General features: G+C 42.1%; 2 protein-coding genes across 2 annotated transcripts; one reads left to right on the top strand and one right to left on the bottom strand.

Annotated features, from left to right (window-relative positions):
• Window positions 1–5,149: 5,149 nt before the first annotated feature.
• psmg1 (proteasome (prosome, macropain) assembly chaperone 1) lies at window positions 5,150–12,173 on the bottom strand. The gene is made up of 7 exons (XM_084104303.1): window positions 11,949–12,173; window positions 10,744–10,832; window positions 7,086–7,207; window positions 6,735–6,797; window positions 6,437–6,635; window positions 5,760–5,881; window positions 5,150–5,316 (listed from the first exon to the last, which is right to left on the bottom strand). Exons 1-7 carry the CDS (start codon window positions 12,071–12,073, stop codon window positions 5,239–5,241), a joined length of 798 nt encoding a protein of 265 aa, XP_083960429.1. The 5' UTR covers window positions 12,074–12,173; the 3' UTR covers window positions 5,150–5,238.
• A 737-nt stretch (window positions 12,174–12,910) lies between these two features.
• Window positions 12,911–23,489, top strand: mpzl1l (myelin protein zero-like 1 like). Its single transcript, XM_084104223.1, has 6 exons — window positions 12,911–13,065; window positions 14,975–15,135; window positions 15,589–15,802; window positions 17,503–17,632; window positions 19,706–19,811; window positions 21,662–23,489. Exons 1-6 carry the CDS (start codon window positions 12,993–12,995, stop codon window positions 21,758–21,760), a joined length of 783 nt encoding a protein of 260 aa, XP_083960349.1. The 5' UTR covers window positions 12,911–12,992; the 3' UTR covers window positions 21,761–23,489.
• Window positions 23,490–26,192: the final 2,703 nt, after the last annotated feature.

Raw genomic sequence — 26,192 nt, 5'->3', positions numbered from 1 at the left:
ATCTCAAAGAGTCACTTTCATGGACCTTCACCTGGACTGTTCCCTGCTGAAGGAATGACCTACCAATACTCAACCCATTAATACTAACACTTACTATTCTATAGCTATGTATAATAATAAACAAAATTAAAGCTGCAAGCAGCATTTATTGGAGTTCAAGCAGTTAAGGCCTTTAAGCACAAAAGCATCAAAAGTTATTAAGTTTTATTTAGCAAGCATGTAACCACTGACATAATAGATGAAAAAGACAATTTACAGCCAATATAGGCAATGTACCATAGGAAATATATGGTTTTAAAGCTTTTTAACAGTTATAGCACCACCTATCGTCCGATCTCCATAAAATTGGGCATGCTTGTTAATGATGTTATGTCACATATGCTCACCAATTTTTGTGAAGTTCTGAGTTTTACGATTTATAGGCTTTTTAATGTATTTTGCCACGCCCATTTTATAAATGACCCTGTTACAGCCACCCAAATGCAAAAGTTCAACTTTTTTGCGATAATTATTGATCTAGAGAGTCCAGAGAATTGTCCTAGACTGGTCTGGTTCCGATCGGGCGAAAAACCAGGGACTAGTTCACAAAAGTAGGTTTCGGACAAAATGCGACATAGCGGAAAATTTTTCCTAAATCGAATTTGGTAGCCATTGTGTCCGCCTTGAGCCAGGGATCACAGTGGTGTAAGGCACTTGAGTCTAGGTCAAACGGCCTAAGAGTTATGAGCGATTTTGTACTTTTGGTCGCTGTAGCGCCACCTATGGGCCAATCGGGGTCATACTCTGATAGGTTGTCCCCAAATTGAGGCCTACCATCTGGCCAGGTTTCACGTCTCTAGGCCTTACGGTTTGGCCTGCACGATGCATTTTATGAATCCTTACAATTACAATAGGGTTTCAGCATTTCATGCTTGAACCCCTAAAAACAAAACAAAAAAAACATTGTACTGTGCTGGAATAACTGGGACTGGTCACAGCACTTGCAGACTGTTGCCCTATTATTGATTTGACTGCGTCTATTGCTCTCCTCATTTGTAAGTCTCTGGATAAAAGCTTCTGCTAAATGATTAAATGTAAATGTAATGTTGAGCGTGTTTAACCCGCAGCTCTCAGACATTAAACACACACACAGCTGAGTCAACACTCAACTGATGCTCTCGATGCACAGCTGCCCCTCTTCATACAACCTTCACACACCCAAACACACACACACTTCCCTGATGTTGTGTGTGTTAGAGAAGAGAGAGAGTGTGTGTGTGTGTGAGAGAGAGTGTGTGTGTGAGAGAGAGAGAGAGAGTGTGTGTGTGTGTGTAAGAGAGAGAGAGAGAGAGAGAGAGAGAGAGAGAGAGTGTGTGTGTGTGTTTGTGTGTGAGTGAGTGTTAACAATTAATCTCTACATTCCTAAACCCTGGTTCATTCTTATTTGCGTGTCTTTGATTGGACGAATGCAGCACGTAAAGGCTCTAGCATTGCCATCCTCATATTATATATTATCAAGTTTTTATACCATCAAGTCTTTCCTGAATAGACTTTTCGGACTATAAAAGTAAGAATAAAACTCTTCCTTCACTCTAACTGACGCGTTTTCCATCATCATTTGACATTTTGTCCCTCATAACATCGACGCGAATATTTTAATGTGTTTTAATTGCGGATTTAGTCGTATATTTAATATTGACCAGTAATGAATTTGTAATATATTTATCAAAACCCTGCTCTCCCTAGAGTTAATTTTCTAGCTGACTATCGAGTAAATAGCGGTTGAAACACTGATTGATGGACAAAAAGAGCGCCAAAACGACATCGGTTGATCAAAAATGAGAATCGATTCAAATCGAGAATTCAATATTTTAAACCCAGTCCTAGTGCTAATCAAGCTTTTAAATTACAAGTGTGAAACTTTTCTTCCACACAGGGTTAAAAAGCGCGGTTTAAAAGGACGATAACCCGGGGTTAAAGCCCTTATGAATGTGAGGCAGTTACAGTGCGGTTATAATAAATTAATAAACAACTGTAAAGTCAGACAGCTGTCTACTGTACTCTACTGTTCATCAGTGACTCATGAGTGACTGAGGAATCAACCAGTTCCTTCAAGATCACCGAGGTTGTGTTTATATATGAGCGTTGTTAGGAGAAGTCCAGCAGACACACACACACACACACACACACACGTTTGTTTAGCTTGTGAGGACATTCCATAGGCGTAATGGTTTTTATAAACTGTCTAAACTGTATATTCTGGCCCCTTATACTAACCCTACCCCTAAACCTACCCATCTCTCTCACACACACACACACACACATCACAGAAAACTTTATGCATTTTTACATTTTTAATAAATGAAACACTGTTTAGTGTGTTTTTAAAGCCATTTTGAGTACTCAGGAAATGTCCTCATAAATCACGTTCAGGTTGTAATATTTGTGTAATACTCAAGTCATTATGCAAATTCCTGTATATTCCATAAAGCACAAAAACAAACACACACTTTTCCCTGTAATGTAATAAAGTCCTGACGTCACGCTGCCACGGAAACCGCCCTGCACTAAAGCTGAAGCTGGTCCAGCGAGACTGTATTTCTTTAATCTTTATTACTCTGAGCAGGAAAACACAGAAGATCATCCAGAGAAACAGAATCAGCTGACGCAACATCAGGGAGAGTATAAACACAATATATCAATAGCACATGACAACATTACTATTATATAATGTTTTAATTTTAGTTAAAGTTTTAGGAATTTTGTTGTGCATTTTTGTAATTTTTATTATTTTTTAAATATGTCCATATAGTTTTTATAATGTTTTTTTCAATTTTAGTACATCAAGATAAACTTAAAGAGAAATGTTGTGTTTGCAACGAGCTGAAATAAAACATCTTTTTAAACGGACAGTTTTTTAAGTGCTGTCAAAGTGATTAACTGCATCTAACATAAAAGTTTATAAAGTGTATAAATACACACACACACACACACACACATATATATTATATGTTTACAAACTTTTATGTTAGATGCGATTAATCAGTTTGACAGCGCTGGTTTTTAAATATGGGTTTCCCATGGATTGCCCTGAGTTGCACTGGCTCAAACCCGTGGACCTGCGTCGCGAGTTCATGAGGACTAACACAAGATCATCTCTGAGTCAGACTCGCAGAGCAGCGAAGTGTGTGTGTGTGTGTGTGTGTCGACAGGCCAATCCTCTCACAGGTATCTGATCCACCTACGCTAAACACCCACACACCCACACACACACTAACCAGACCCCTAAACCTGCCCATAACGCACACACACACTCTCTCTCTCTCTCACACACACACACACACACACACACACACACACACACACACACACCTGATCGGACCTGCTGAACGAGATGAGACACAAACAGAGCAAATGATTGACAGGCTGTTTCTTGGGAAATACTGGAGCCTCATTTACAGTCAGTGTTGGGCTGGAGGCGGAGCCCCACACACACACACACACACACACACACGATTTACAGTCGTGTTGATATGTCTCTGAGTTCTGATGTGGGTAGTTTATGAAAGGACTATGTTTGTAAGACAGGAATGTTGTTATATTCACACAATCACAGGACAGCCTTGAGCTCCTGAAGTGAACTTCCTCTGCTCAGATTCAACACACACACACACACACACTCACACACACACACACACACACACTGCGAAACCATGAAAACCCCAACAGTGCTGCTTGGAGAACATTTGCGCAATCTGAGAGACATGAGTTTCCCGGCGGGTTTATTGCGTCCAGCGTGTTGAAACGGCAGCAGAGGATCATGGGAGTTTGGTCAGATTGACGCATGTTAATATCTCACACACACACACACACACACACACACACACACACAGATATGAATGAAGTCGTCATACGCTGATATGGGTTTATGATTATCTATGAGATGACCTGTGCATCTGTGAATGGAGCACTAGTCAATGATCAGTAAACACACACACACACACACACACACACACACACACCCCTGCGTTTATGAGCTTTTATGACAGACAGCAGGTGCTCCATGAAATCAGCAAACATGGGCTTCTGAACACACACTTCCTGTAGAGAAACACACACTTCCTGTAGAGACGGTAAACACTGACGATCAGGCTTTACCTATTAAGGTGAGATGCAGTATCTAATGTGTGTGTGAGAGAGTCAGTGTGTGTGTGTGTGTGTGTGTGTGAGAGAGTCAGTGTGTGTGTGTGAGAGAGAGAGTCAGTGTGTGTGTGTGTGTATCAGATGCATCAGCACTGGGAATTCCCCCTCAACACATATATACACACACACACACTCCCAGTGTTTGCTAAGTCAACCGTCACTGTTTCTCATTCTGACCTGAGGCCATTAAAGCTCTGAGATCCGAACACAACATGAACACACACAAGAACACAACATGAACACACACAAGAACACAACATGAACACACACAAGAACACACACATGAATCAGTGTGTGTTTAGGGTGGAGTCACATTATCAATGTTGAGGAACTCTGGAATTCCTCTTTCGGTTCTGAACATGCTGACACAAGCAGGCCTGCGTTAGCAGAAGTGTGTGTGTGTGTGTGTGAGTGAGTGAGTGAGTGAGTGAGTGAGTGAGTGAGTGAGTGAGTGAGTGAGTGAGTGTGTGTGTGTGTGAGTGAGTGAGTGTGTGTGTGTGAGTGTGTGTTCATTAGCAGCATCACAGGACGTGGGAAGACCTGAGATCTTTGACACGGACACTGTGAGCTTCTCACCGTCTTCACACTCGCACAGTCACTGTGAAACATCTCGCTGAATCCTGTCACACACACACACACACACACACACACACACACACTCACTCACTGAAGATGGTGAAACGACTGAAGCTACACTAGAGAGAGTCTCAGCTAATGAATCTTAATGGTGGAACTGTGTGAATATTTAAATGGCTTTTGTTGAGGTTTTTCTGCTTTTGTTCTAATATAATATTTTCTAAACTACAAAAAGAGTTTTTCAAAATTATATTAAAATATTCCAGGCATTAAAATCTGCAAGTATGTGTGTGTATCAGTGTCAGCAGAAGTGAAGGACGCAGTTTCGGTTTCTGATGTTTTGGCGCCACCAGGTGTTCACGCTCAGACACACACACTCTTCACACCAGCGTTAAACAAAACCCCGTCTTTAATGTGTTACAGTAGAAATGAAGACCAGTGTTTCTTCCAGAGCTCGTGTGTGTGTGTGTGTGTGTGTGTTCATGTGTAGAGGTTACTCTGAACCGCACACACTCTTGTGATCTTCTGCAGAACTTCAGCTCCAGGACTCTGATCCAGCTGGAATGAAGAGAGAGAGTCAGTCAGTGTAGAGAGCTGTCACACACACCTTCAACACTACACACACACACACACACACACACACACACACACACACACACCTTCAGCACTGCACACACACACACCTTCAGCACTGCACACACACACACCTTCAACACTACACACACACACACCTTCAACACTACACACACACACACACACACCTTCAACACTACACACACACACACACACACACCTTCAGCACTGCACTCACACACACCTTCAGCACTACACTCACACACACCTTCAGCACTACACACACACACACACCTTCAACACTACACACACACACACACACACACACACACACACCTTCAACACTACACACACACACACACACACCTTCAGCACTACACACACACACACACACACCTTCAGCACTACACACACACACACACACACACCTTCAGCACTGCGTTCACTGTCTCTCGATACGCCTGCATGTTGAGGGAGTCTGGGTGAGGGACGTCACTGTAGAGCTGATAGAGAACGGCCGGGATCCGCTTCACCTCACAGTGGGTTAGCACTGTACACAAACACACACACACACACAACATCATGATCACACACACACACTGAACATCATGATCACACAAACACACACTGCACATCATGATCACACAAACACACACTGCACATCATGATCACACACACACACTGCACATCATGATCACACACACACACTGCACATCATGATCACACACACACACTGCACACAGACTAGGGCTGGGCAACGATTAATCGCATCTCTTCTGAACGTGGAGCTGCAGCTCATTTGCATTTAAAGGGACACACAAAAATGGCGCATTTTTGCTCACACCCAAAAAGGGGCAAATTTGACAAGCTTTAATACATGATCTGGTATTTTGAGCTGAAATTTCACAGACACATCCTGGACTCCATAGATTTATATTACATCTGGTGAAAAGGGGCATAATATGTCACCTTTAAATATATACATGCATGTGTGTGTATTTATTTATACAAAGTAATTATACACAGTACTCACACATATTATGTCAACACAAACTTTTATTTTGGATGCGATTAATCACGATTAACACACACACACACACACTACCTGCAGCTGCCAGGCCACAGCTGATGTTGGGCGGCTCCAGCAGTGGACAGGCGACGGCACTGGTGTGTGTGCTGGTCTTCAGGCAGCGCAGGAAAGGTGTGCTGCTCCCACTCAGGTAGTCTGATGTTTTATACTCCGCCACAGAGCAGTCGGAGAGCACCGTCACACTCAGACCTCGGGCCTGAACACAGCCCAACACCTGCACACAGAAGTACAGAGCTCTGTGTGTGTGACAGAGTGTGTGTGTGTGTGTGTGTGTGTGTGTGAGAGAAAGTGTGTGTGTGTGTTAGAGCTTCACCTTCTCCGTCCACTGGAACAGCTGGTCTTCAGCGACGTAACAGGAGCACTGGCATATCAGCACCTGCACACACACACAGACACACACAGACACACACAGACACACACACACATGCTTTACAGGGTTCATTTTGCATTTTTTTTTCAAGATTATGTATTATGTAATGACAAGTGCAATAATTGTGCAGTTTAAATTATATTGCATATCTTATTCTAAAATAATTAAGCACAAACTTGATGATCTTGACAGGTTTAGTTAGATCATGACCTTGTGATTGCTGAGGTTCTGTGATATGTAATGTGTGGTGAGTAAGTGTGTGTGTGTGTGTGTGTGAGTGTGTGATCTCCTCACCTGCTTCTGCTGGTACAGGACACATGATGGCTCTCCGTCAGTTCGGCTCCGCTCGTTCCACAGGGAAACCCGGGCCACGGGCCGCCAGCCTCCAGAGCTCAGCACGTACGCCGAGACGAAGCCTGGGAAAACAGGAGAACATGGGAACAGGAGAACAGGTGAACGGGAGAGCGGGAGAACAGGAGAACAGGTGAACGGGAGAGCGGGAGAACAGGAGAAAAGGGGAACAGGAGAACAGGAGAACAGGAGAAAAGGGGAACAGGAGAACAGGAGAAGAGGAGAACAGGGGAACAGGGGAACAGGGGAACAGGAGAACAGGAGAAAAGGGGAACAGGAGAACAGGAGAAAAGGGGAACAGGTGAACGGGAGAACGGGAGAACAGGAGAAAAGGGGAACAGGAGAACAGGAGAACAGGAGAAAAGGGGAACAGGAGAACAGGAGAAGAGGAGAACAGGGGAACAGGAGAAAAGGGGAACAGGAGAACAGGAGAAAAGGGGAACAGGTGAACGGGAGAACGGGAGAACAGGAGAAAAGGGGAACAGGAGAACAGGAGAACAGGAGAAAAGGGGAACAGGAGAACAGGAGAAGAGGAGAACAGGGGAACAGGAGAAAAGGGGAACAGGAGAACAGGAGAAAAGGGGAACAGGAGAACAGGAGAAAAGGGGAACAGGAGAACAGGAGAAAAGGGGAACAGGTGAACGGGAGAACGGGAGAACAGGAGAAAAGGGGAACAGGAGAACAGGAGAACAGGAGAAAAGGGGAACAGGAGAACAGGGGAACAGGAGAAAAGGGGAACAGGAGAACAGGAGAAGAGGGGAACAGGAGAACAGGGGAACAGGAGAACAGGAGAAAAGGGGAACAGGAGAACAGGAGAAAAGGGGAACAGGTGAACGGGAGAACGGGAGAACAGGTGAACGGGAGAGCGGGAGAACAGGAGAAAAGGGGAACAGGAGAACAGGAGAAAAGGGGAACAGGAGAACAGGAGAAGAGGAGAACAGGGGAACAGGGGAACAGGAGAAAAGGGGAACAGGAGAACAGGAGAAAAGGGGAACAGGAGAACAGGAGAAAAGGGGAACAGGAGAACAGGAGAAAAGGGGAACAGGTGAACGGGAGAACGGGAGAACAGGAGAAAAGGGGAACAGGAGAACAGGAGAACAGGAGAAAAGGGGAACAGGAGAACAGGAGAAGAGGAGAACAGGGGAACAGGAGAAAAGGGGAACAGGAGAACAGGAGAAGAGGGGAACAGGAGAACAGGGGAACAGGAGAACAGGAGAAAAGGGGAACAGGAGAACAGGAGAAAAGGGGAACAGGTGAACGGGAGAACGGGAGAACAGGAGAACAGGAGAAAAGGGGAACAGGAGAACAGGTGAACAGGGGAACAGGAGAACAGGAGAAAAGGGGAACAGGAGAACAGGTGAACAGGGGAACAGGAGAACAGGAGAAGAGGAGAACAGGGGAACAGGGGAACAGGAGAAAAGGGGAACAGGAGAACAGGAGAAAAGGGGAACAGGAGAACAGGAGAAAAGGGGAACAGGTGAACGGGAGAACGGGAGAACAGGAGAAAAGGGGAACAGGAGAACAGGAGAACAGGAGAAAAGGGGAACAGGAGAACAGGAGAAGAGGAGAACAGGGGAACAGGAGAAAAGGGGAACAGGAGAACAGGAGAAGAGGGGAACAGGAGAACAGGGGAACAGGAGAACAGGGGAACAGGAGAACAGGAGAAAAGGGGAACAGGAGAACAGGAGAAAAGGGGAACAGGAGAACAGGAGAAAAGGGGAACAGGAGAACAGGTGAACGGGAGAACGGGAGAACAGGAGAACAGGAGAACAGGAGAAAAGGGGAACAGGAGAACAGGGGAACAGGGGAACAGGAGAACAGGAGAAAAGGGGAACAGGAGAACAGGTGAACAGGGGAACAGGAGAACAGGAGAACAGGGGAACAGGGGAACAGGAGAAAAGGGGAACAGGAGAACAGGTGAACAGGGGAACAGGAGAACAGGAGAAAAGGGGAACAGGAGAACAGGTGAACAGGGGAACAGGAGAACAGGAGAACAGGAGAACAGGTGAACAGGGGAACAGGAGAACAGGAGAAAAGGGGAACAGGAGAACAGGTGAACGGGAAAACAGGAGAACATGGGAACAGGAGCACAGGAGAACAGGTGAACGGGAGAGCGGGAGAACAGGAGAACAGGTGAACGGGAGAGCGGGAGAACAGGAGAAAAGGGGAACAGGAGAACAGGAGAAGAGGAGAACAGGGGAACAGGAGAACAGGAGAAAAGGGGAACAGGAGAACAGGAGAAGAGGAGAACAGGGGAACAGGGGAACAGGAGAAAAGGGGAACAGGAGAACAGGAGAAGAGGAGAACAGGGGAACAGGGGAACAGGAGAAAAGGGGAACAGGAGAACAGGAGAAGAGGGGAACAGGAGAACAGGGGAACAGGAGAACAGGAGAAAAGGGGAACAGGAGAAAAGGGGAACAGGAGAACAGGAGAACGGGAGAACGGGAGAACAGGAGAACAGGAGAAGAGGAGAACAGGAGAACAGGGGAACAGGAGAACAGGAGAAAAGGGGAACAGGAGAACAGGTGAACAGGGGAACAGGAGAACAGGAGAACAGGAGAAAAGGGGAACAGGAGAACAGGTGAACAGGGGAACAGGAGAACAGGAGAAAATGGGAACAGGAGAACAGGTGAACGGGAGAACAGGGGAACAGGAGAAAAGGGGAACAGGAGAACAGGAGAAGAGGGGAACAGGAGAACAGGGGAACAGGAGAACAGGAGAAAAGGGGAACAGGAGAAAAGGGAAACAGGAGAACAGGTGAACGGGAGAACGGGAGAACAGGAGAAGAGGAGAACAGGGGAACAGGGGAACAGGGGAACAGGAGAAAAGGGGAACAGGAGAACAGGTGAACAGGGGAACAGTTGAACGGGAACAGGAGAACAGGAGAAAAGGGGAACAGGAGAACAGGAGAAGAGGAGAACAGGGGAACAGGAGAACAGGAGAAAAGGGGAACAGGAGAACAGGAGAAGAGGAGAACAGGGGAACAGGGGAACAGGAGAAAAGGGGAACAGGAGAACAGGAGAAGAGGAGAACAGGGGAACAGGGGAACAGGAGAAAAGGGGAACAGGAGAACAGGAGAAGAGGGGAACAGGAGAAAAGGGGAACAGGAGAACAGGAGAAAAGGGGAACAGGAGAACAGGTGAACGGGAGAACAGGAGAACAGGAGAAGAGGAGAACAGGAGAACAGGGGAACAGGAGAACAGGAGAAAAGGGGAACAGGAGAACAGGTGAACAGGGGAACAGGAGAACAGGAGAAAAGGGGAACAGGAGAACAGGTGAGCAGGGGAACAGGAGAACAGGAGAAAAGGGGAACAGGAGAACAGGAGAAGAGGAGAACAGGGGAACAGGGGAAGAGGGGAACAGGGGAACGGGAGAACAGGGGAACAAGAGAAGAGGGGAACAGGGGAACAGGAGAACAGGAAAACAGGAGAAGAGAGGAACAGGAGAACAGGTGAACGGGAGAACAGGGGAACAAGAGAAGAGGGGAACAGGGGAACAGGAAAACAGGAGAAAAGGGGAACAGGGGAACGGGAGAACAGGAGAACAGGAGAAGAGGGGAACAGGGGAACAGGAGAACAGGGGAACAAGTGATGTTTCTCACCAGTGGCGTTTGGACCCGTAGCAATGATTAGATCCGAACACGACAGGGACCCACTGTCTGTGTGTGAGAGCCAGAACACATCTACACGCCTGAGAGACACACACACACTCAAATATTTTCATTATCAACCGCAGCTCAGATGAAGCCCTAAATTATATTTCTAAATCATAATTATGATATAAAATGTCAAAATAATGACAGACTGTCATATTATGAGAAAAAAGTAGTAAATTTACATGTATGCATGGCAGACGCTTTTATCCAAAGCATTTCAAGGTACACATTTACATTCTTATCAGAATCCTGTTCTCCTGTTCATTCATTCTTATCAGTTCTTGCTTTCCCTGGGAATCGAACCCCTGTCCTGTTTTTGCCGTTGCAAGCGCCAACGCTCTACTGTTTGAGCTAGAGGAAAACCAGTAATTATATAGAAATTCCTATTTATCTCAGAATTTAAAACTTTTGAGTCTGCTGTCTATAATTAACTTCATAATTATGACTGTCACATAAGAATAAAAAACAACCTTTTGTAAATCATTCATAATTATGACATTAAAAGTAGAAATTAGCATACTAAGACGAAATCAAGACAAAATGTTGAAATTGTGACATTAAAAGTCATAGTTATGACAGAGATTCATAATTTCAGCTTTTTATTACATAATTATAACATTAAAAGTAGAAATTGACATTGTAATTATGACAGTCATATAATTTCAACTTCTCATAATTTAAACTTTTTAATATCATAATTATGACTTGTATGTCAATTTTGAGTTTTTGTGTCATATTTAAGATATAATCATATGGAAACCCACATTAAGATACTGTAAACATGAACATGCTGCTTTGAAACTGTGTGTGTGTGTGTGTGTGTGTGTGTGTACTGATTGATATGTGACGTGATCAATACAGTGATGATCCATATTGATATTCACGCTCAAAATTGCTTTATTGGCATGACTGTAAATAATACAACAATGCCAAAGCTGGGAATATATGTACATAAAATAATATTAAATAATAAAATAATATTTATTTCACAGCAGCTTGACAGAAACGCACGCGGCTGAAGTGAAACCGAAAGGATAGTGTTTTCATTTAGTCTCTTAAAAAGCTGATGAAATAAGACTATAAATCAAATGTTACGTACGGACACAGTTTATTGCATTATGAATAAATATAAATATAATGCATGATTTTACCTCTTCTCCTCTATTTCCCGTCGGATCTGTTCATCTTCCTCGTTTTCCCTCGTCATATCATCATACTCATCCTCCTCGACAGCTCTCGAGTACACCGACAACACCTCGCCGAAGAAAGTCGCCATAATAGAAGATTATTAAGATTAATAACAATGCGAGTCAAACCCGCTGTGTAACGATCGATGCTCCGCTACTAGCCCGACATACACCGGAAGCAGAACGGCAAAAGACTTTTATTTTGTTTTCAGTTCTTTTATGAGGGTTACGGGGTTACCAGAGCCCTTATTAGACATTCTCTGGGGTTACTGTTTTTATTAATGCAAAAAATAAATAAAAATAAAAATACAGTTTACATATTTATAATACAAAACGTGTGTGTATAATACACACAATTTAACAACAACACGCCCATTGTCAACATAATACACAAAAAACTGCTATAACGTTTCTGCTAACGAGAAAAAAAGAAACAAGAAAAAGAACATGAGGGTATAAAATTAATTTATAGACATCAACAAGAGTATACAAATAAAAGGTTTTTAGAAAGTCGTTCTACTTGGTTTCTTATTACTGAATTCACATTTGTGGATACACAGTTTGCAGAGAAGATAAATATTAAGGGAAATATTGTGTTATTCCGAAAGAGTTGTGAAACAATTATGAATAATAATAATAATAATAATAATAATAATATATTAGCAATAAAATATGTTAGTATTATCAAAACTGAGAATCACAGACTTTAGTGTGAAAAGTTTATTTTTTATTACAATTCTTGCGACAAAGGTCAGAATGCAAAGCAAATGTATTCAAATCTTTATTATAACCAACATTAAAATACTGTTTACCCAATATCCGCTCTGAGATCAGTAGTTCATCACATTCGGTCCATCAGAGCTGATCTGAGACCAGCGGAGTGTGTTCGGCACAGCAGTGCTGACGTCACTGAGTCTGACCTGAGATCAGCGGGCACCTCCGTCGGTCTGATGCTGTAAACAAACACGGAAGCTCCGGTACTCGGGCGATATTTATGAAATCTAAAGGATGGAAATTAGGCTTCCGATTTCCACACACAGTTATGTTTCAGTGTGTGTCTCTGTGGTGTTTATTATCGCGGGTAAGCTCTGTTTGATTTATCCGAGTCGTTTTGACGTCATATGTGAGCGTTAGCGCTGCTCCGTGCTAACATGCTAGCTTCAGTTAACAGCAATAATTATCTGGTGATTTTATTTTAATATCACATGAAGTGAGTCTATAAAGAACAGCTCTTGTTTTGTGTTAATTTAATGTTCTGAAGCAGCTCGTTTAAATACATCCAGTGTGCGTGTGTTTAAAGTGTTTCTCAGATCAGGAAGTTTAGCTCGTATTGTTCTGTTAGCACATTAGCCTCCCTCATATTACATTATATCATTTTTTTCTCACGAAAACGTTCCTTTGATTAATTAATTACTCACATAATTTAATCGCGTACTATTGTATTTTTAAACGTTTTGTGTTTAATTTGATCAAACCTGAATTATCAGCTTGAGTTTCCTTTAATAAACCAGGAGAGACGAACAATAAAGACTCAAATCTGAATTAATTATTTTATTTCGTGTATTTTAATGAGCATCTGGTGTAAATCCTTAAATAACACCATTTACATGGTTTGTTTTTATATAGAGTGCTTTATGTCTGGGTTTAAAGTGATTGTTAAGTACTAAAATATACCATGGTATTGTTTGAAGAGGTCACGCCTGTATTATTCATTGACGTGTTATATAAATATAATATTAATAAGCATGTAGGCATTGACACAAATTTCACGGTTCGATTTCGATTCACAAGCTTGCAATTCAATTCCAGTTTCGATTCATTTGGATTTTATTTCAAGTACAATACATGTCCACTTTTGCAAAATAAATTGCACATTCGTTCATTTTTATTGTACTAATAACATTATAATAACTTTGTAATGACATAATTATGTTCCTACTTCAATTCAGTATTTGAGATCTAAATATTTAACCCTAGGGTGCTCTTCGCGTGGTGGTCAGAAATGACCGAATTATTTATTTTTTTATTTCAATGAAAGGTATGTACTATATTTTAGTTTGATAATGTTTTTTATTTGGTATTTTAGGGGATTTTATGGTACTAAATTATATTTACGCTGTATAATCCAAATTCACTTTTTGAGCATAGAACTGAAAATTAAATTTCCAACTTAAACTGTGGTAAATATTGAATACTTTAGAGCAGGGTTCACCAATCTCGGTCCTGGAGGGCCGCTGTCCTGCAGAGTTTAGCTCCAGCACACCTGTTTGAAAGTTTCTAGTATGCCTAGTGAGAGCTTGATTAGCTGGTTCAGGTGTGTGTAATTGGGGTTGGAGCTAAACTCTGCAGGACAGCGGCCCTCCAGGACCGAGATTGGTGAACCCTGCTGAAGTTTGATCTCTTTTCAAAGACGACACTTGGCAGATTATTGCTGAAGGGAAATTTTTTATAAGAAGTGCACAAAAAGTTACAGAATTTTACGTTTATTGTCATGAGAAATGCACAATTTTTTATATGAAATCTATATTTTCTAAAACTGCAAGAAAATCAAAGCCATAAATCTAAACAAGTTGAGCTTGATATCTCAACAAATGATCTTTCAGTGAGATGTTGTTCGGCTGCAGTTCCAGACGCTTCCACTAGAGGAAACTCGCCTCATTCATTTACAATGCGTCATTTCTGACCGCGAGGAGCTCAAGTGTGACTGTTGTTCACAGGACCATTAAACTTGTTCGAATCATGTCCATGATTTTTATTTTTTTCTTCACACAGCAAGTGCCAAAACCTTTACCAAGATCCATACCATTCCCATGAAGTAAAAAAATAATAATAATTTTTTTCGGTAAAAATATGACAGAATATTTTTTATCAATGAAAATATTTTTAACCCAGCCATAATAGCATGAAAGAATACCAGCTTTAGTGTTCCACCGTAGTGTTCCTGTAAGAGCTGTGGATGTGTGCCTGACGGGTGTGTGTCTGTGTTTCAGGCGTGTCGGCGATAGACGTGTTCACTCCTGCCGAGGTGTTCGTGGAGAACGGGACCACAGCGACTCTGAGCTGCAGCTTTAAGTCTAAAGAGGTGGTCGGAAGTGCGGCTTCAGTGACGTGGTATTTCCTAGCGGAGGGAGACACGGGACAGCCCACCTCAGTGAGTCTTCATCTATCATGTGTGACTCTGGACCACGAAACCAGTCACGAGTCGCACCGGTATATCTGTGGCAATAGCCAACACAGTATGGGTCCAAATTAGCGATTTAAGGAAAGATCATGTTCCATGAAGATATTTTGTAAATTTCCTACTGTAAATATATAAAACATTTACTTTTGTCAGTGAATGCAGAACAATCATGAACACAAATGGACAACTTGAAAGGAGATTTCCTCAATGTTTAGATTTTTTTGCACCCTCAGGTTCCAGATTTTCAGATATTTGTCTCAGCCAAATATTGTCCTATCCTAACACACCACACATCAGTGCAAAGCTTATTTTCAACTCAGTTTCAGTGACCCATGTGACTGGTTTTGTGGTTCAGGGTCACATATGTATGTCTAATAATGTCAGGCATCATATGATCATCATGGATGTTTTCGTCCTCCACAGATCTTCTATCACTCCGGTGGGAGGCATTTCCCGGGCACGCTCCCGCAGTTTAAGTCCCGTGTGGAATGGGCCGGAGACATGAACAAGAAGGACGCGTCGATCCGCGTGATCCAGATGCAGTTCAAGGACAACGGGACCTTCAGCTGCGACGTGAAGAATCCACCGGACATCACCGGACAGATGTCCATCATTAAAGTCAGAGTGGTCATGAAAGGTGAGCGAACAAGAACAAATGTGGGCGGGGCTTGATTTGTGTCTGTGGACAATTGATTGGATGGTTGTGGTTTGCTATTGGCTGATCTCATGTGAGTGACAGGTTGCCCCGCCCTCGTCATCAGAGAAGAGATGCTAAAGAGGAACTTATTCTGATTCAGAATTGTGAACAGTAGTGTGTGTGTGTGTGTGTGTGTGTGTGTGACGATGTTCCTCTGTGTGTGTGTGTGTGTGTGATGGTGTTCCTCTGTGTGTGTGTGTGTGTGTGTGTGTGTGACGGTGTTCCTCTGTGTGTGTGTGTGTGTGTGTGTGTGACGGTGTTCCTCTGTGTGTGTGTGTGTGTGTGACGGTGTTCCTGTGTGTGTGTGTGTGTGTGTGAGAGACGGTGTTCCTCTGTGTGTGTGTGTGTGTGTGTGACGGTGTTCCTCTGTGTGTGTGTGTGACGGTGTTCCTCTGTGTGTGTGTGACGGTGTTCCTCTGTGTGTGTGTGTGTGTGACGGTGTTCCTCTGTGTGTGTGTGTGTGTGTGTGTGTGTGTGACGGTGTTCCTCTTTGTGTGTGTGTGTGTGTGACGGTGTTCCTCTGTGTGTGTGTGTGACGGTGTTCCTCTGTGTGTGTGTGTGTGTGACGGTGTTCCTCTGTGTGTGTGTGTGTGTGTGTGTGTGTGTGACGGTGTTCCTCTGTGTGTGTGTGTGTGTGTGTGACGGTGTTCCTCTGTGTGTGTGTGTGTGAGACGGTGTTCCTCTGTGTGTGTGTGTGTATGACGGTGTTCCTCTGTGTGTGTGTGACGGTGTTCCTCTGTGTGTGTGTGTGACGGTGTTCCTCTGTGTGTGTGTGTGTGACGGTGTTCCTCTGTGTGTGTGTGTGTGTGTGTGTGTGTGTGACGGTGTTCCTCTGTGTGTGTGTGTGTGTGTGTGTGTGTGTGTGTGTGTGTGACGGTGTTCCTCTTTGTGTGTGTGTGTGACGGTGTTCCTCTGTGTGTGTGTGTGTGACGGTGTTCCTCTGTGTGTGTGTGTGTGACGGTGTTCCTCTGTGTGTGTGTGTGTGTGTGTGTGTGTGTGACGGTGTTCCTCTGTGTGTGTGTGTGTGTGTGTGTGTGTGTGTGTGACGGTGTTCCTCTGTGTGTGTGTGTGTGTGACGGTGTTCCTCTGTGTGTGTGTGTGACGGTGTTCCTCTGTGTGTGTGTGTGTGTGTGTGTGTGACGGTGTTCCTCTGTGTGTGTGTGTGTGTGTGTGTGTGACGGTGTTCCTCTTTGTGTGTGTGTGACGGTGTTCCTCTGTGTGTGTGTGTGTGTGACGGTGTTCCTCTGTGTGTGTGTGTGTGTGACGGTGTTCCTCTGTGTGTGTGTGTGTGTGACGGTGTTCCTCTGTGTGTGTGTGTGACGGTGTTCCTCTGTGTGTGTGTGTGACGGTGTTCCTCTGTGTGTGTGTGTGTGTGTGTGTGTGTGTGTGTGACAGTGTTCCTCTGTGTGTGTGACGGTGTTCCTCTGTGTGTGTGTGTGTGTGTGTGTGTGTGAGACGGTGTTCCTCTGTGTGTGTGTGTGTGTGTGTGTGTGAGACGGTGTTCCTCTGTGTGTGTGTGTGTGTGTGTGTGTGACGGTGTTCCTCTGTGTGTGTGACGGTGTTCCTCTGTGTGTGTGATGGTGTTCCTCTGTGTGTGTGTGTGTGTGTGTGTGTGACGGTGTTCCTCTGTGTGTGTTCAGAGGCTCTTCCTCACACCAGCACTGCAGTGATCGTGGGTGGTGTGATCGGGGCCGTGATCGGCATCATCATCATCTCTGTGGTCACGTACCTCATCATCCGGCGGCAGGAGCACACTCACGACTACGAAGGGTATGTGGCTTCATCACACACTCTGGGGTCGTAGGTCATATGGGTTAACCGGTTAACGGTGTGTGTGCATGGAGCATGACGTCAGGACTGAGAGGTTTTGACACTAAACCAGATTCTAGTCCAACGGTGTGTGTGTCGGACCGGTGAACCGCTCCTCGAGTTTAACCCGCATCAGATGAACCTCACTAACCTCTCAACTCGTATTTCACACACACATCATTGCATAAAAAATTTTTTTTGGTGAGTTAACATCAGTTAATGTAAAAAATGTTTTTTTTAAAACAAAAACTTATTCTGTTGATATATAATATAATGAACCTCCTCTAACATGAACTAACAATAAACAGATTTTTTTTTTTTTTACATTTTATTAATGTTGACAAAGATGAATAAGTACCGTAACAAATTTATTACTCATTGTCATTTAAAGTCCCCCTGTGGTGTAAATCCAGCTTTTAATGTTGTTTATGTGTCTATGTGGTGTTTTTAATATGCTTTAAGACAAAACATGTGTAAATTCATAAGTCGACACCATTGCTGAGTATTTCCTCCTTAAAACTGCAGTGAACCAAAGACAGTCTCAAAAACACGCTTTGAAATCGCTGGTGTTTCTGACGTCACAAACTACCTTGTAACCAATCAGATCAACGTGTGATCGTCAACCAGTGAATCTCTGAGCTGAGTGAGTGGAGGCGGGGCTCATTTGCATATTCATAGAACTGCACATACTAAATGAGGCAAGGGTGTCGAGTTACATTCAAGATATTTTAAGACATGAAGAAATTTTTTAGAGAAAAAAAAACGGTTAAATATGTCATTTTAGTGATCAAAGATGAGTTTTAAGAGATAAAATTATTGACTACAAGGGGACTTTAATGCATTAACTGATGTTAACTATGGGACTGTACTGTAAAGTGTTATGTGACATTATTAAACATTTTCCTTCAATTTCTCTTTAATGTAAAAAAAGTACTATGTGGTGCTGTTTTGAATTTACAATGATTTAAATAGGCTAATTGTATTCTTGTAAAAAGGATCTAATGAGTCATTATGGAGATTATGGAATTGATGTGTAAGTGATCACGATAGATACGTTTACATGCACTCAAATGATGGACGGTTCAGTCGGACTGAAAAGCTTCATGTGAACATGATTCGGCTGGATCTCAGTGACATGAATGTGTAGATCTGAAATAATCCCATCAACAGGGAACAATGAAGCAAATGCTTGAATCCGACTATCTTATCAAAAAATAGTCGCATATGTTTTCATTTGATTTACATCTTATGAACGCATACGTTTATTTATGTCTTTCAAACTGGTCAGTGGAGGAGACTGATGTTTACTAAAAGATCTTTTGACTTATACATCAGCCTTTATGTTTCAGATATGTCATCAAACAATTATTGCACGGCTCTCTGGAATACTTGCTTCTGATTGGTCAGTCGCGAGGTCGTAACATCGCCACCCTCTTGCGTCTCTGTTATATTTATCGACTGTACTGAAAGTGATATCAGAGGACTTCAGCACTGTAATATGTTGCTGTGTTCGTCTTCTCACCAGGACGCTGTACACTACGGTGGATTATATGATAAAATAAAGGTAATGTTTCATCTCAGATCAATGTATCTTGTATTGATGTGGTTAAAAGCGTGTAATAAGTGCTATTTGTTCAGTCGTCTCGACTAAAAGCCGCTTGCTTGCTACTGTTTTCTTCTTCGTTTCTAGTCGCATTCATCGGTTTAGATGGAAATGAGTGCATGTAAACATACCTAGTGTGAAACATTATGAAGCAGATTCACGGTAATAAACAGAAATAATGATGCAAACTTTATTAAATATGACAAAAATCATGATTTGTGTGTGAAATACGAGACGTCACGTGTCCGCGGTGTTGTGTGTGTGTGTGTGTGTCATTAACCCGTCTGCCGGTCATCCCTTCTGTGTGTGTGTGTGTGTGTGTGTGTGTTTGATCTGAGCAGCTGGTGTTGTGGCGTTTGTATCTTATTGCTTGTCATCTGTCATCTCATTTGTGTCTGCGTCCATCTCTCCGTGTGTGTGTTTGTGTGTAGCTGCACCTCTTTAGAGAGTGTGAGCTCACAGAACACTCGGGTGGGGAAGAAGGCGGAGTCGAGTAACGACAACTCGCGCTGCTCCAGCCCCTCCGCACCCGTACAGGTACGACCCATTCACTGTGTGTGTGTGAGTGAGTGAGTGAGTGAGAATGAGTGAGTGTGTGTGTTTGAGTGTGTGTGTTTGAGTGTGTGTGAGTGAGTGAGTGTGTGTGTGTGTGTGAGAGTGAGTGTGTGAGAGAGAGAGAGAGTGAGTGTGAGAGTGTGAGTGAGTGTGAGAGTGTGAGTGAGTGTGAGAGTGTGAGTGAGTGTGAGAGTGTGAGTGAGAGAGAGTGAGTGTGAGTGAGAGAGTGAGTGTGAGAGAGAGAGAGTGAGTGTGAGTGAGTGTGTGAGAGAGAGAGAGAGAGAGAGTGAGTGTGAGAGAGTGAGTGAGAGTGAGTGTGAGTGAGTGAGAGAGTGAGAGAGTGAGTGTGAGTGAGTGAGAGTGAGTGAGAGTGAGTGAGTGTGAGTGTGTGTGAGAGAGTGAGAGTGAGTGAGTGAGAGTGAGTGAGAGTGAGTGAGAGTGAGTGTGAGTGAGTGTGAGTGAGTGAGTGAGTGAGTGTGTGTGTGAGTGTGAGTCTGTGAGTGAGTGAGAGAGTGTGTGAGAGAGTGAGTGTGTGTGAGTCTGAGTGAGTGAGTGAGTGTGTGAGTGAGTGAGTGAGTGTGTGTGAGTCTGAGTGAGTGTGTGAGTCTGAGTGAGTGAGTGAGTGAGTGAGTGTGTGAGTCTGAGTGAGTGAGTGAGTGAGTGAGTGAGTGAGTGTGTGAGTCTGAGTGAGTGAGTGAGAGTGAGAGTGAGTGAGTGTGAGAGAGTGAGTGAGTGTGTGTGAGTGAGAGAGTGTGAGTGAGTGAGTGAGTGAGTGAGTGTGAGAGAGTGAGTGTGTGTGAGTGAGTGAGTGAGTGTGAGAGAGTGAGTGTGTGTGAGTGAGTGTGTGTGAGTGTGTGTGAGTGAGTGAGTGAGTGTGAGTGAGTGTGAGTGAGTGTGTGTGAGTCTGAGTGAGTGAGTGAGTGAGAGTGTGTGTGTGAGTGTGTGTGAGTGAGTGTGAGTGAGTGTGTGTGAGTGTGTGTGAGTGAGTGAGTGAGTGAGTGTGTGAGTGAGTGAGTGTGTGTGAGTCTGAGTGAGTGAGTGAGTGAGTGAGTGAGTGTGTGAGTGTGTGAGTGAGTGAGTGAGTGAGTGAGTGAGTGAGTGAGTAGAGTGAGTAGAGTTGTGTGTGTGTGTGTGTGTGTGTGTGTGTGTCATCAGTGCTGATCCTGTGTTTATATGAATAGTCTCCTCTCCTCATGCATCTCGTGCGTGTGTGTGTGTGTGTGTGGACGGTGATTAGATCTCGAGCTCGACCGATTATTCGCACAGACTGATATTTATTGGCCGATAGTTGAAGTGTTTCAGTTTGAAGCAGGACTTTTATTTTGACACATCCAAGCTTTCATTCATGTTAGTTGACAGTGCATTAACTAATACAAGTTTTGCTTTTAATAATGCATTAGTAAATGTTGAAATGATCATTTCCCAAGTGTTTTCCTTTCATAGTTCATGTTACCTAATGTAACCGTATTGTAAAGTGTTACAGCATTATTTTTATTAGCAGTAGTAATTTATTGTATAGTGCAACAGTAATATATTTATTTATTGATTTGTTAAATGTTTGTAATAAAATATTTTGAATAAGAATAGTAAAATACATAATACACACAAAAAATATAATTATTGATTTTTTTTTGGTATTATTATTGTTGTTTCTGCTGCAGTGTTTTCATAATAAATGAGAAACAGGTTTTCCCTCTTCTTCTGCTCTCTGAACTCTCCCATAACCAGCAGCATATTGTTTCTATATCATATTTCATCTGGAGTAATTGATGTTGTGTGTGTGATCAGGTGTGTGTGTGTAACTCATGTTGTGTGTGTGATTGGTGTATCAGGGGCCGGTGATCTACGCTCAGCTCGATCACTCCGGCAGCAAGAACGCCTCGATCCACAAGATGGAGCCGGTGGTGTACGCCGACATCAGGAAGAACTAGAGCTGGGCTAATACTGGACTGATGATCGCTGCCGAGACTCGCTCTTCTGCCTGTGTGTGCGTGTGTGTGTGTGTGTGTGAGAGAGAGAGAGAGTTTAGCTATAGTTCTGAGGACCAAATGTCCCCACAAGGATAGTAAAACTTGACATTCCCTACTTTGTGAGAATTTTCTGCTGGTCCTCACAAGGAGAAATTCGGGTTAGTGTGTGTGTGTGTGTGTGTGTGACGGGTAGGTTTAGGGATCGGGTTAGTGTAGTGGAATATAAAATACATGTTGGACAGTATAAAAACCATTACGTCTATGGAGGTCCTCACAAGTATAGTTAAACAAACGTGTGTGTGTGTGTTGATGTCCATGTCTTCTGCGAGTTTCTACGGTTAGTAACACAGCAGCGAGGATGTAGAGGCTGAATCTCACCACAAAACCAAACTTATCAGATGTTGCATAGAGAAAATGCAGTTCTGTGACATTCCTGTCCGCCAATCACACACATATCTCAGTAGATTCTCAGTACTGTACTACAGTATACATGTTTTACTTTATGTTAGAAATTACTGTCATGCAATGTTTATTCAATGCATTTAAATCAACTTAAACACTAACATAATGCATAAATATTGCATTTTGCATAATGATTCATGAGAGATGTGGGGGGAAATGTGCTTATTTTACCTTTGACTATTCAGTTATTCTTCATTTAAGTTGACGCTCAAGCTTCAATTTTTTTTTTTGCACATTTCAGCACAAAATCAATCAAACAAAGATTATAATTTTCATAGAGAAAATGGAGCCCTTCTTTAGGAGCATAGTTTTTTTGTTTGTTTTTTGACTGCAAAGTTTTATTTTTAAATGCCATGATGTATAAATACTTAAATGGCCATTTATGTTACATGTTTTGTAAAATGATCAAAACATAAGTAATATGTTTTGTAAATGTATTATTGATTTTCATTTTATTTATTTTCTTCATTTTTTTGCATGCATCCATGTCACATTTCACCACAACATCAAACAAACATCTTGTCATTTGTGTCCAGAACTGAATTACTTTCAAAAATATTAGTTGTAGTAGTTTTATTTTTTTATAAACTATGGTATATTATTTTTGCAGTTTGTTATGATTTTCAATGTTTCCCAAAGATGGTTTGGTTGTGTGGTGTGATTGACAGCTTGGTTTGCATGTGACGGGATCATGATCAGGGAGCATGATGGGTAATCCAGAAGCTGCCGAACTGAGCATGTGTGACTCTAGTTAGACTAATGTTCCTTCAGTGTTAGTGTAGTGTGTGTAAGCGCCTCAAACACTCCGCACTCATTCCACTTTTATGTCTTACAGTTTTTAAACTGGACATTTGCTGCGTCATAACTTCAGTGTTGTTTTTATTTGTGAAAGTTCTGACACTTTTGAACACTATTGAGTGGAGCCAGAATCAGGATCATTCCTTAAGTTTCTGACGCTGGAGTCGCTTTTGTTGGATGTTTTTGCATAGATGATTTTTTTTTTTTTTTTTTTTGGAGATAAACATTACATTCCTGTCGGCACAGATCCTGCACTGTTTCTGACGACAGCACTGTTGATCACATGATCACATGTTAACTGGAACACTGTGGATGAGAGTGCCTTCGTCTACTAACTCTTTCACACTTCCTGCTTTTATTGGCCTTTTGTATATGAAAACAGCTGTATCTGTTTAATTTTATACATGCATATATATATAAATATATCAAACTGAATGAAACTGTCTGATGTGTGTGTTTGTGTACATGCGCACTGATGATGTCATCAGAGGAAAGGCGGAGCAAAATCACTCGCGTCGAATTCAAAACATTTCTATGGACGTATTGCATTTTTTTACAAACTTGCCTAAAATGCAGATGATTTCGACAGCAAATTTTGATTTAGTTTTAGTCATAGTCTTTGGACTAAAATGCCTTTTAGTCATATTTTAGGTGTTTTTGTTTTAGCCATCTAAATATCATAAGATTTTAGTCAACAGTCTACAGAAACTCATCATATACTCCTGGAGAAAACATCTATTAATAACCTCTGGTGCTCTTCTGTCATTTTTGACCAAATAAACTAAAATATAGTACATTAATTTCATTGATTTTTTTTGGGGGGGGGGGGGGGGGGGGTCATTTTTGACCGAGACGCGAAGATCACCCGAGGGTTAACCTGGTAATATGAGTGATATTAATGTTTGTGCGTGCGATACACACACAGATTGACCTGCTGTGACATAACATGTCTTTATTTATCTTACAATTAAATAAAACCACTTCTCATGAAGAAACAAGAACATGGTCTTCTTTTTATTTAATGATGCATTCTTTACAACTTGCATAAAACATTCTTCATTCTTTCAAGCAGACTTATGTATTTCTATGAATTAAATATAGATTGAATGACTTTAATAGCTTTAATAAGGATAAGTCAAAAACACTGATTTTCTCTTCTGATGTTTGATCGGGTTTATTAGGCTGCTGTCACTTTAAGAGCGAATACTCCAATATACTGATACACATCCGATATTTTTCATATTTTTTCTGCAACGCATTTTTTAGCGTTTTATGAGACATGTCCCAGGACATCATTCTGACAGGATCTCTTCCCGAATCCCTCCTTAACGTCTTCCTCTCGTTTTTATTCGTTGATGAATATTTCAATAGATTTTCGTCATAGTTTTTGTCATTCAAATTTTGTCATTTTTATTTAGGTATCATATTTTATTCAGAAAAAAATATATTGTTGGCACAAATTATGATGAAAATTATTCCTCGACGAAATTAACACTGCTAAAATGTCTTCGTTTCAATGTTGTCAGCCATAAATACATTAATACATACATAAACACAATACTACATTATATACGCGTTACACCTTGAGAGGGCAACCGGGTCCATTTTCCGACTAAGAATCTCCCATTAGTGTTTACTCCAGTTCTGAGCGCGTGAAGAGCATACATCGATCAGTCTGATTGCAGTGTTGTGTTTACATCAGGTAAAGTTTATGCATCTCATTATAATCTCATTCTGAAGGTGCATCCTGTAAACGTGAAGGGTTTCTGAATCATTTGAATGTCATTTGGGGAAAAACTGAATTTGGATACAGCCGGAAATGTTCCTGCTCTGATGAAAGACTGTGTTGAAAAGACCCTTCAGATCGTCCGGTTGATCGTGTTTTTACATGGAATCTCTTGATTCTCCAGAGCTCTTAAAGAAACACGACACTCACTCATGACGCATTCGCACGCGATCAAACGCTGACCTTCAGCTCGAGTCTCCGTGAACAGTGTTATCTAGAGTTAGAGACGTGATTGTAATACATTAAACACATTACAGCTGCTCGAATCTCCTTCTGAAGAATGATGTTAATCTGAGGCGCATTCATCAGTGTTTACTCGCTTTCCTTTAAAAAGGCATCAGAATGTCAAGAATGTGTCGTCATATTTATATCTAGTGTTTCTCTGGAAACTTCCATCATCGGGTCTGTTCGCCTCTTTCATTTAAAGCAGGAACTGCAAAAAACAACAACACAAAATCTGCAAATTAACCAAGAAAATGTCAACCTCTTTTAGCTCAAGCTGTAATTTAACAAAATGTAATGTTCACGATTTTGTGATTTCAGTTAGTTTATTTTATTTCATGTAATGATTTTTTTTTATGGTTTTAGTTTCTTCGCTTTCGTTTAAAAAGGAAGAATAATTCAGTGGAAGAATTTGGACTGTAATTATATGACATTGTGCTTCTATAGACTGCAGTCTTTCTCTAGAAACTCCAGTCTGACACGAGCCCAAAAGAAAAGAAGTTAATATTTCAGTAATTTAACACCACATTCTACCCGGCAAACACATCTACGTTGTGGAGACGTCTGTGGCACGTTGCATTTCTGCTATGGCATCGTCGCTGTCTTCGTGCTCGCAACATTGTAACAACGTAGAATTGTAAGACGCGACAGTAGCAACATTGTTGCGCGACATTCAGCAACTTCGAGATGACGTTCTGACAATATTTAGTTTTTATGCTAGATAGGCCTATAGATATCCCCCAATTAGCATTTTATGTTTTGACGTTAATTTTTAATTAGTCAGATGTTAGATAATTATATATATTTTTAAATATTGTTTATCCTTATTATTATTTAATGGGGCTATCAGTAAATTAGCCTAATTTAATCAACACCTGCAAGTGTACACTTTGAAGAGTAACAATTACAGAAGGTTACGTTAATTCAACTTTATTAAAACTAACTGCATATATGGTAATTAAATTGCACTTCCAAAAGTCATACATTTGTGAAAAAAGAAAAAAACGAAATAAATGAATATATATGAAATTTAAAAGGCTGATTTTCGCGCTTCAGTGACGAGTAGTCAGGTGGTTGTCAAGACACCGTTGGCACAACCTTAAGCAATGGCCCTGAACGGTGGTT

This window comes from Abramis brama (genome assembly GCF_963993115.1).
Source record: "Abramis brama genome assembly, chromosome: 25".
Taxonomy (NCBI): Eukaryota; Metazoa; Chordata; class Actinopteri; order Cypriniformes; family Leuciscidae; genus Abramis; species Abramis brama.
This window is presented reverse-complemented; position numbering and strand designations above follow the sequence as displayed.